Source organism: Nothobranchius furzeri, chromosome 5 (genome assembly GCF_043380555.1).
Source record: "Nothobranchius furzeri strain GRZ-AD chromosome 5, NfurGRZ-RIMD1, whole genome shotgun sequence".
In the NCBI taxonomy this organism is placed as follows: Eukaryota; Metazoa; Chordata; class Actinopteri; order Cyprinodontiformes; family Nothobranchiidae; genus Nothobranchius; species Nothobranchius furzeri.
Window position 1 is genome coordinate 4,183,534 of NC_091745.1, and position 11,765 is coordinate 4,195,298.

At 41.4% G+C, this 11,765-nt stretch overlaps 1 protein-coding gene and 1 long non-coding RNA gene across 2 annotated transcripts in view; both read left to right on the forward strand.

Moving 5' to 3' along the window:
- The window catches only part of usp31 (ubiquitin specific peptidase 31), a 32,982-nt gene that overhangs the window by 12,664 nt on the left and 8,553 nt on the right, over nt 1–11,765 (forward strand). Inside the window, exons 13-15 of the mRNA XM_015948597.3 lie at nt 5,427–5,652; nt 5,739–5,897; nt 6,614–6,766. Of these exons, the coding sequence (XP_015804083.3) occupies nt 5,427–5,652; nt 5,739–5,897; nt 6,614–6,766 (538 nt within the window). The remainder of the gene's footprint in view (nt 1–5,426; nt 5,653–5,738; nt 5,898–6,613; nt 6,767–11,765) is intronic.
- Nucleotides 7–5,420, forward strand: LOC139069941 (uncharacterized). Its single transcript, XR_011520609.1, has 3 exons — nt 7–2,453; nt 2,596–2,776; nt 3,112–5,420. It is a non-coding gene; the product is annotated as an uncharacterized lncRNA (long non-coding RNA).

Genomic DNA, 11,765 nt, shown 5'->3' on the forward strand with positions numbered 1-11,765 from the left:
CTTGCTGGTTTAATTCTAACTCAAACACAAACTGTGGCCAGCGCCTTTTTATGTGTTCTAGTGGTTTATGGGTGCCACGCGTCATAAATAAACTAAAATAAATGCATATTCCGGGTTTTTATTCATATAAATACACATTTAAATGCTTATTGCTTTAAATGTGTGGTTGACCGAAAAACCTTTTTTAATGATTTTATCAGTCACTGAGTTTTTCATGCAGGCTGAACATGAAAATAGTCTCCTACACCTATCTCCTGCATTAGCTTCTGATAGAAAATAAACGGTGAAACTCTATGTGAGAATAACCAGACAGATCTACGTCACACTGTCACTGAATTTTCATGGACTCATCCAGCTTTACTAAAGGACGGGGAAGGCTGTTGTTGGTTTAGTGTCAAGTAAACAGCAGCAGACTAGCAGAAGCTAACCATTAGCATTAGCATCTCCACCACACAGCAGAACTTGTGTTATTTGTGGAGATAAAACATCAATGTTGCCCAGCAAACAAGAGTCAGTGGTAGAGTCGTGTTGCTCATAACCAACGCAAGGTGAGATGTCCAAACATAATAGTCAAAATTAGGGCTGCACGGTATTAGAAAAACCTGCGATATTCGATAACAGTGCTTAATATCGCGATATCGATATTACTCACGATAACTGAACAAATACTAAAGTATGCAGTGTTGATGTCGTCTGGCGTGTGACGTCTGCTCTGGGCTCAAAGCAAACAAAAACTAATGCATGAATTCCATTACAGCATAACATTTTTATTGCAAAAATATGCAGCTGCACTTGCTACTGTATTAGCAGCAAAACAACATACTGCATGCATGCAGTTTCTCAGTGACTTTAAAACATCACCTCCACCATAAAACTTTTTCTGATGCTCCAAATACAGAAAAACGTCCCTTACCAGGGTTTTTTTGAATAAATAAAAAAATCAGAAAATAAGTTTAAATGTTAAATAATAGTTAACGTCACTTAAATGCAACAGCAAATTCTCTCATTGCTACTGAACATTTTCTCCGCTTATGTGGTTATGATATAAGGCTGTTGCTGTAATTGGGAAGTGATCTGTGCTGGGCCAAACTAGGAGAATATTAAGACTTTCTGAGGGAAAGAGAAAAACAATTATCTACCTTTCAGAAGAGGAACTGGCAAAAAACTACATGGAAAATATGTGAAAACGTTTGTTTTTATCCCCCAAATTGAACAAGTTTACCTAGATCTTAAAAAGCAGCTCAGATGATGAAACTGCAACTATGATTCTGATAACAAGCTAACAAATTGAACTAGCTCCTCTTAAAGAGCAAGTAACGTCTAAATTAACTTTTTTTTTGCTGATGAACTGTATAAATGAGTGTCTAATAGTGTTTTAAATGTGTGCATTCTTTATTTTAGCATTTTGGTGCATTTTCTTTAAAAATTAAAAATTCTGTCTAAAAACCACAGTAATGCGCCACCTTCAGCTGAAAACAGAATTTTAGTCATTTTGAATAATTTTTAGCCAATGGCTAAAGAGTAAAGTACTACGTAAACCAGTAGAGTACTACGTAGCAGCTCCGTGCCAAAGTTATAAAAGCAACGAGCGTCTCGGCCACGCCCTGTGGCGAGTGGGAGTTGGATTTGCAAGCGAGCATAGGAGGTCAGCGGTAGTTCAGCATTAGCATATAGCATTAGCATATCCTAGTCTTTAGCATATCTTTTAGTGTTATAAATACTTATTTAGTGTTAGATTTGGCTGTTGGATATTGTAGTTTAGTTAGTGTTTGGCTGTTAGTGTAATTGGGAAAGTATTTCGGGTTTAGTGTTCCATATCGTCTTAGTATTGGTGAGTAGGTGTAGTGTAGTATGCTTGCGGTGACTCTGTGGGCATTTTACCCGCGATTCTGCACGCCTCCGTTTGAAGAGGGAGGCTGCCCACCGTGGCTCTTCCGCGATTTAGATGCAGCCCACCGACTCTGCTCCCCCACCACGGCGGGCTCCAGTCTGAGGTGAGTCAGCTAAATAAACGTTTTAACATCTTCTAAAGACAATTCCCTACCTAAATGCAAAGTCTGAGAGACGTGGTTCACTTCCTTTAGCTAGTCAGTCGGCAATTCTGCTACAGTGTCTCTAACTAACGCTGCACTAGTTGACAGACATCATTACAGCGTGAAATCCAGCTTGTGAACAGGTTCTGTGAGGAATTCTGTTCAGGAGGTCGCATTTCAGGCTCTCCACATCATATGTGACGGACTTTTACGTTATAACAACGATCACACACTAGGAATGTTATAAAGCGCCTATATAGGAGATTCTTTTGTATATTATCTGACTTTATAAACTCCCAACAACAATGTGCTTCTATTTTTTTTTTCAGGCTAAATCTACCCAAGACACTGGCTGTCAGACTGATTTAGCTGCATGAATGTACTTTTCCAGGCTGATGTGAAACCTTCCCTGTAGCAAAGGTGAATTATTTTTAATAATCTTCTATGTAAACATTTTATTATCACCTTCTAGTTTTAATTTGTTTTACAGATTATTGTTACACGGGATTTTATGCTCTTTTAAACATTTATAAATGTGCTGCTTCTTTGTTTTTGTACATAGCCAGCCAGAATGGAGTTCACAGCCGCAGTGTGTCTGGTGACCCACGGGGACCATGATGAAAATTCATCTTCCAGAAGGTCCCAGAGCGTCCAGACCCCCTGAAAAGACCAAGATGTGAGGTGTCTGCTGTTGATTCCAGCTTCCACCTCAGTGACAGTGCAAGCTCAGTGAACTGTTCAAGGTTAAAAAATTTTTTAAAAATTTCAGAATTTTTAAGATATTAACAATTAAATAAGTATGTGATTACATCATGACGGAGGCTACTGATTCTGCCCGTGACACTTGGTGGTGACGTGTGAGCTGATTCTCCTGGAAAATAACTTTTACATTAAATATTTTGTTTTTGCTATCAAAAGTAAATTAACTAATAACCTGCATTATTGCAAGACACTCAGCAAAATATGGACTCTACACCATGAGGCATGCACACATTAATATTCTATAAGAGCACATAAGGTGAGCAACACCACATATTGTACACTGTCCTGAATTTGTTTTCTTTCTGCATCTCATTAGCCTGGCTGATCACCTGATAACCCCTGTCATCTGGTTATGACAGCATGAGGATGTCCTCACACACCTGTAACCTATCAGCTCATCCTGCTGAATAGAGAGAGAAGAGACCACACCACATCTCCTGTTCCTGGAAAGCCTTCAGCCATCCTTCGATGACTGAGAACCTCCATCAGCTCTGTCTCCTGTCTGCCTACAATTATTATAATAAATATTGTGTTTGACAAGTTTTTTGTGCTGCCAAATATCTCATTTAGATTCATTTTGATATTTTAATGGATATTTATAAATTACATTGAATATCACATTTTTGTTGCATGTTTAACTAGCTCTATTGTGATTAATTAAACTAGCACCTCACTGTTAAAAGCTCGTTCTAATTTCAAGCATGTTTAAGTATTTATGGACATGAACAAAAACAGGAAATATATAAATTGAGATTTATTTAATTAATATAACAAATAAGGGGGAAAGAGTCATTGAAAGGCACGTTCTTCTGAAAGTTCCTGATCCTGATGACACCAGCAGAGGAGACCAGCTGCAGACATCAGAGGACCTAGAACCAAGAGAGCAGCTGTTATCAGTAAATAAATAAAGAAATCAGGGCAGTTTTAGTGGGCTGAACACATTACAGAATAATTTTCTCATGGGGTATTTTCATAACTTTATATGCAGCAGACTGTAACTTGAGCCCAGAGCTACCGGAGAGCTGCTATCCAGCATGTTTCAGTGGATTTTCCTGCTTTAACAGGTTAGATTAGCTGTTAAGCAGCTCAGCTATTTGTTGCTGATTAAAACCAGGTGTGCTGAAGCAGATAAACCTCTAAAACATGCTGAATACTAGCTTTTTAGGGCCGTGGAGACAAACCCTGCAGCTAATCCAATGCTATGGCTAACGGCTACTTACCTTTCAGAGGTGATTCTGTTGGGTCGGTTCTGGGAGTTTCAGGCAACTCACAAGCTCAAAACAATAAGACTCAGGTCCGCTTGTCTCCTCCAAATAGACTTGGTCCCTTTCTTCTCGAGTGTCTGTGTAAGGAGGGGGAGAAACGTCCTCCACTTCTAATAACTGCTCAGAGTGAAGGGAGCTAGCTTCGTCTAGTTAGCCATCGTCTTCATCACTGCCGCGGCTCCGCCCTCTCGGTCCTCCAGGCAACGCCTACTAATGTTGCATTTTTTAAAATTGATACGTGGGTGGAGAAGGACTCCGAGGCTCAATTGACCCGCTCTTTAAGATAACCGGCTAGCAGAGCTTCTGGCTGACAGTTTATGTGCAGCAGCAAATCAACTATCCTGATTAACAAGGTTATAAAAGCTCATAAATGAAAAATCACTTTGATGTGTGGGGGAACTTTTCCAGGCCCTCTTTAGCAGGGTGGGACTGGGAGGAGAGTGCAGCTGTAGCCTTTTAGCTGGAAGCTAACCGGAGCCTGGGGCCTAAGGTGGGTTGGTTCACCGGCACGTGTCAGAGTCAGCCCGGTTATTATCAGCTGCCTAACGACACCGAGCGGACTCACGTTCACGTTTGAAAGCAGTGCTGATTCCAGAAACCTCAGCACAAAGTGCGTTTGTTAATCTGAGCCAGCATGACGAACAAGGGAACGGCGCCGCTAACTCAATTTGGGTGTTGCGTTCGGCGTTCCACCCATCCTAAGGGTCTGTGTAGGGGGTGGGCCTATTACGTGAACGGACCCATCTGATTGGCCGCATATCAGAAGGGCTACATTTGATTGGTCAAATAATACTTCCGCGTAAAAAACAGAGCTGGTTTACAAAAAGTTGATGAATGACACGGATGGAAATGTTTGAACCAAACATTTATCGCCGTTTTTGACGTGCTTTGCGATGGGCCAATCGCACGTCCTGTTATGGCGAGGACGATAATTTTTCGATATACTGTGCAGCCCTAGTCAAAATCCTGTCGTCTGAAGCTCAGCTATGATGTGGCTCATTTATAGCTCCTGAAACTGGTGCGCCAGAGCTTTGTTTCCCCAATATGACTTGTAAGGCATTCGTTCCTTCTAGAGACCACTGCAAATGTAATGACTAAACGAGTGCTTATTTTCTGTTGCAGTGTTTTATTTTACATTTGGCCTTAAGACAAACACTTACTGTAACTCGCTGTGATGGATAGAAAATGCAGAAACAATGAGTCTCTTCATGTGCGTCAGCTATCCTGCTACTTCTGGCATTTATGTTTTCCTATTGCTTAATGTAAAAAAAACTAATTGTTGTACATTCTGTCTGAAGAACAACATAACAAGGAATCTAAGTGGACGGCTGAAACATTAACCTTCTAGTCTGCTTTTTGCCTCCAGGAGGGGGATTGGAGGGTGAAGATGCAGAACATGGTGAGGTTCCCACTCATGGGGATGGACATGGCTCCACATGTGGTCAAAAGAAGCCAGAGCAGCTGGAGTTTACCCTCTCATTGGTCACCATGGAGACGGTCCTATGGCCTTGGAAGAAACCCTGATGACTTCCTGTATGACCTGTACGCTGTGTGTAACCATCATGGCAACATGCACGGAGGCCACTACACCGGTAACACAAACGCTGTTTCAAGTTTACACGTGACGACTGTCAAAATTAGTTCCTCGTTTATTTTCATCTTCGCTTTGTGTTCCCAGCTTACTGCAAAAACTCTATAGACGGTCAGTGGTACTGCTTTGATGACAGTGAGGTGTCACCCGTAGCTGATGACGATGTTTGTCAGCAGACGGCGTATATTCTGTTTTATCAGAGGAGGACTGCTATTCCCTCCTGGTCTGCCAACAGCTCTGTTGCTGGTCAGTATCTCTTTCTAACTGTTGGATGTTTACTGACTAAATGAAGCTCATTTTAATGATGTGAAACTTTTAAATCTTTTTGCTAACTTGTGACGGGCTCGACACACGGGAGGCGACAAACGACCGCGATCAGCGAACTTTGTCGCTTTTATTACCTGACACACGGGAGGCGATCTGCGGCCAGCGGCAAAGCCGTCTACGCCTTCTGTTCCATGGCGAAATCGAAACTTCTGTTGTTTTGTTTGGCTGTGTCAGGTTGGAGGGAATTAAGGTTATTTAAGCGGTTCAGAGTTAATAAATCGGTAGATATGATGTTTCACAAGGTGCTGCTAGAGTTATGTGAAATCTTACTTCAGATTTTACTATAAAAACATAATAATAATCAACTTCTCCTCCATGTTTGCTCGGAGATGTACGGAGCATCCTGTCCGCTCATTGGTCAGTGAATGAAAACCTCCGTTGGTCCTCGTCCCAGCAACAGTCATGAAAAGTTGAAAATGTTTCAACTTTCTGGAATCGCGTCGCTGGGTCACCTGTGCGTGACATGTGCACGAGCGCAAAATTTCACTCACGTTTTTCGCGTTTCGCTTGGTAGGAGGGAGACCCGCGATTATCGCTTTGTCGCGCATGTCTCATTGAAAATGAATGGAGGAGAGGCGATGTCGCCTCCCGTGTGTCGAGCCCATGAGTTTTATAGCGATTGATCTTTTCCTCAGGTTCCACCAGCTCGTCCCTATGTGACCACTGGATCAACAGGCTGCCTGGCAGCAGACCTGCTAGCTTGGCCTCAGGAGCCTCTTCCAGACGCACGTCTCTGGCTTCGCTAGCCGAGTCAGTAGAGATTCCCGCAGAGCGTAATGAGGATGATGGTGAGCCTGCTTTTATTGACCATCTTCGGTCAATCGTAATTCCTTCAGACATGCTATTAGTGTTTATATTCAACTTAATTATTGGGATGCACCGAAAATTCGGCCACCGAAGAATTCTGGCTGAAACACCTAAATTACAGAAGCAGGCCATCAGGTGAACTCTGTTTTTGTTTGATCTTGCTCCGCCCTCATGTGGCATCTTGCTCTTGGCTTCATAAAAATCGTATATTCATACTGATTCAAAGGTAAAGTTTTCCCCTTTTAGTAATGCTGTTACGATCACTAGGATAGTCATATCAATTATGTGACGCCTCTGCGCTGCTTTCTTTTACATTCCTGCCACGTCTGTCATCATTAGCTATGTTTTAGCATCTTTTCTACACCCGCCATGTCCTGAACGCGGTGAAATAAGCTTAGGATCATGTGTGTGAAGCGTGTTTGCTCTCATGAAGCACTCTATTGCTGCTGCGCAGCTGCAGCCTCACGTTCTTTCTCACTGAACGAGTGAATATTACTCTTCAGAACCAGAGTCAGCCATTACCAAAGAGCTTTATCAACAATGAACAGACCTGGCAGCATTGAAAGTTTCTCCTCTCTAATATAATAATATTTGCCCTCTGTTTGCTCTGCTCGTCTCCTCCCCTCAGTCGGGAACCTCCTCATGGGAGGCAGATTTCAAACCCTAATACCCTGAACATTTTAGTAGAAACATCCAAAATCGTTGCTCAGATTGAAGTTGCATAAAGTGGCCAGCATAAATGAGTACACCCCACTACATTTGTCAGAAAACAATTAGCTTCCTTTCTGAATCAACATTTTCTATGAGATACCATACTACAAAACGATCCCACAAATGTGGGCCATTGATTTCAAACAAGATTTGTTAATTTGCACAAACAAAAAAGTGATTTTCCTAACAAATCCATTCAAGCTCATGTTGCAAAATGAGTACAGCCCAATCATAGTCTTAGGAGAAAAGCCACACTTAAGATTAGAGAGTTCGAATTAACAGGCATTCAACCACAAGTCTAATGATTCATTTAAGAGGTGTCAAGCAGACAGGTGATTATAAAAGTGTATAACTTAAGAAAAGCCCATTTCATGCTGTCAGCAGTGGCTCTACATGGAAGAGAAATGTCACAAAATCTGAGAAAGGAAATAATATCTTTACACAAAAAAGATGAGGGCTACAAGAAGATCAGCGATGTTTTACATATCAGTCAAAATACTGTAGCAAAAGTGATCCAACAATTTAAGAAAGATGGAAGTGCAACCATCTTACCGAGATGCCCAGGCTTCCCTTGGGAGTAAACATCTGGACAGGAGCGTCTTCTGATGAGAAGCGTTGAATAAAATCGCCATGAAAGGTCACTGTTAGCTAAAGCAGTAGAAAGACAAACTGGAGTGATCATTTCCCGTGACACCATAGGGCCCATACTGCAGAGGAATGGCATGCATGGGTATCAGTCACGAAGGAAGCCTCTCCTAAAGCCCATACACAAAAAGCACACCTAGGATTTGGTAGGGCCCATGCTGAAAGTGATGAAGGCTACTAGAACTCTTTACTCTGGAGTGATGAGACAAAGATCACTGTTGTTGGAACTAACGGTTTCAAAACTACATGGCGTTGTAAAGGTGAGGATTTCAAAGAGAAATTAATGGTGCCTACAGTGAAGCATGGTGGTGGCAGTGTCCATATGTGGGCTGCATGAGGGTTGCTGGTGTTGGGGGACTGCATTTTGTTTATGTTATCATGAACTCAACAATGTACTGCTCTATACTGAAGGAGAAGATGCTGCCATAACTCGGTGCACTTGGTCATTGTTCACTCTTCCAACAACAATGATCCAAAACACACCTCTAAAGCTACTGTTGCATTTCTGAAGAAGAACTGGGTGAAGGTGATTGAAAGTTAAGTATGTCTCCTGATCTGAACCCAATCGAAAAACATAGATGGTACAATATGCCGCCAACTTGTTCATTCCATGCCTAGAAGACTTGGTACTGTCCTTGAAAATCACGGTGGCCGTACAAAATACTAGATGTAGTAGTGTTACTTGCGGGGTGTATTCATTTTTGCTTCAACAAATTTTAGTAAAACTGAAGATAGAAGTTACATTATTAACCTTAGTTTCATGTTGTGGAGTTAAACAAGTGTTCAGTCAGAGCCGGCCTTGTGAAAAATCTGAAAATTGTTCTTCTGTTCATTGAGCTACTGATTAAATTTGCACTTCTTAAAGGGAGTGTAGTAATTTATGCTATACACTGTATTTGCAGTTGTGGCTTGTTAAATGAAATATTGGCACTTAAATGGGTAATTTCAGTCCTCAGCAGGCCTTTCAGTTCTAAGCACTTACATTTATAATTTATTGTTTTTATTTCAATTCAAGTTTATTTATATAGCGCCAAATCACAACATGAGTTGTTTCAAGGCACTTCACATAGTAATTTATAATTGTTATTTAAAGTACTCAAGTGGCGTCAAGTGAAACATTTAATTTTGAGATTTATTTTATATTTTATGTCAGTGCTCAATAAAAATTGTCATGGTTTTGTTACTGATTTATTGCAATGCCTTGATTTTATCATTTATCATGTACCGTTATTAAGATCCTATTGTCTGCCCTTAACAGCTGCCCCTTCACACAGTAACAACGTGTAGGAATCGCCAAGGTCGGATGCTGGTTTCAGTATGTTTACATTCCAGGAGAAGAGACAGAAGAAGAGAAGAAGAACGCTTTCCATTAAATAATCAAAGTACTTTATTTGTGAAAAAGCTAATCAAAGCATATGTTGATCAATAATAGTCAGGTGAATGATCTGTGACATAAAGATGTCATGAGTTATGTGTTTAATGAATAAACAGGACTGCACCAGACAGACTGATCTACATTAACATGGAAACGCATGACACATTGTTCTCAACCAATCAGAACTTTCGTCTGTCGTAGGCAGAATCTGGCTTGTTTAATGAAGTTGTCCAATCCGGTGTACTAAGATTTGTAAACAACTAGGGGATATAAAGTAAGGCAACGCCATTTTAAAGGCAGTCCCATCTTAACCTCAGCTCTTTTCGATCCGAGTTCCAAAGGAGTTACATCATACTCTCAACGTAGTTTTCAACCAGCTCTCGATCCTTCAGCTTAAAGTAGAAAGTGCATCTGGCCAGGCTGCACCTCTCTTTTGCGGTGATTATTGATCAACATATGCTTTGATTAGCTTTTTCACAAATAAAGTACTTTGATTAATTAATGGAAAGCGTTCTTCTTCTCTTCTTCTGTCTCTTCTCCTGGAATGTAAACGTACTGAAACCAGCATCCGACCTTGGCGATTCCTACACGTTGTTACTGTGTGAAGGGGCAGCTGTTAAGGGCAGACAATAGGATCTTATTAACGCTACAAGCATTAGTGAAGTTAGTACACATTGTAGCCATAAATGCTATGGTTCTTATTATTGAAATAGTAATTTATTTCTGTGTTTCAGTTTTTGGCCTTGGTTTCCTCATTTTCGGTTTCAGCCAAGAATTTTCATTTCAGTGCATCCCCACTTAATATTCTGGTTAAAACATTGTTGAAGCAAACATTGAGAGTTAAGGATGTTTTTTAGTTGGTAAAAATACAAATTTCACAGGAACAGTGAAGTTTAATCCCGAAGAAAATAGAAAGTTAGTTGAGCATTACTTTAATGAGCAGGGCAATGCTTTTAAGGACATGTTTGTTTTTCTCCTAAACACTCAGTCAGATTAAACAACCAACGATGTTGTCTTGTCATATTTTTTTCCACAAAAGGAGCAGACTGTAGTCATGTTGGCTTCTAAATTCACATACAGTTATATTAAAGGTATTCTGACCCTTACTGTAAATTCACAGCTTCTCTAACAAAGCTGCTGGTCATAAAATTAGAATATCACGGCAAAGTGGATTTATTTCAGTAATTCCGTTCAGAAAGTGAAACTTGTATATTAGATTCATTCATTACACACAGACTGATTTATTTCAAATGTTTAATTCTTTAATTTTGTTGATCATAACTGATTATAACTAATAAAAAAACACATTTGATGTCTCATAATAATAGAATATTGGGAAAAGGTTCAAAACTGAAGACCACTTTTGGCAAGCTCTAATCAGCTAAATAACCCAAAACACCTGCAAAAGCCTTTAAAAGTTCTCTCAGTCTAGTTCTGAAGGCTGCACAATCATGGAGAAGACTGCTGACTTGACAGTTGTCCAAAGCACGACCACTGACACCTTACACAAGGAGGGCAAGACAGAAAAGGTCATTGCTCAAGAGGCTGGCTGTTCAGAGCTCCGTGTCCAAGCACATTAATAGAGAGGTGAAGGAAGGACAAGATGTGGTAGAAAAAATGTACAATAGGGATAACCGCACCCTGGAGAGGATTGTGAAACAGAACTCAGTCAGAAAAGTGGGGGAGATTCACAAAGAGGCTCCAGGGGTGGATGAGATCCGCCCGGAGTTCCATAAGGCTCTGGATGTTGTGGGGCTGTGTTGGCTGACGCGGCTCTGCAATGTCACGTGGACATCAGGGGCAGTCCCACTGGACTGGCAGACCGGGGTGGTGGTTCCCTTATTTAAAAAGGGGGACCGCAGGGTGTGTTCCAACTACAGGGGACCGCATCCCTCGGGGGGTCCTGTGGGGGGGTACTCCGGGAGTATGGGGTACCAGGACCTCTGATACGGGCTGTTAGGTCCCTGCATGACCAGTGTCAGAGCTTGGTTCGCATTGCCGGCAGTAAGTCGAGCTCGTTCCCAGTGAGAGTTGGACTCCGCCAAGGCTGCCCTTTATCACCGATTCTGTTCATAACCTTTATGGACAGGATTTCTAGATGCAGCCAAGGTGCGAGGGGCATCCGTTTTGGTGACCCGAGGATCAGGTCTCTGCTTTTTTCAGATGATGTGGTCCTGTTGGCTTCATCAGAACGTGATCTTCAGCTTTCGCTGGAGCGGTTTGCTGCAGAGTGATCAGCAGCTGGGATG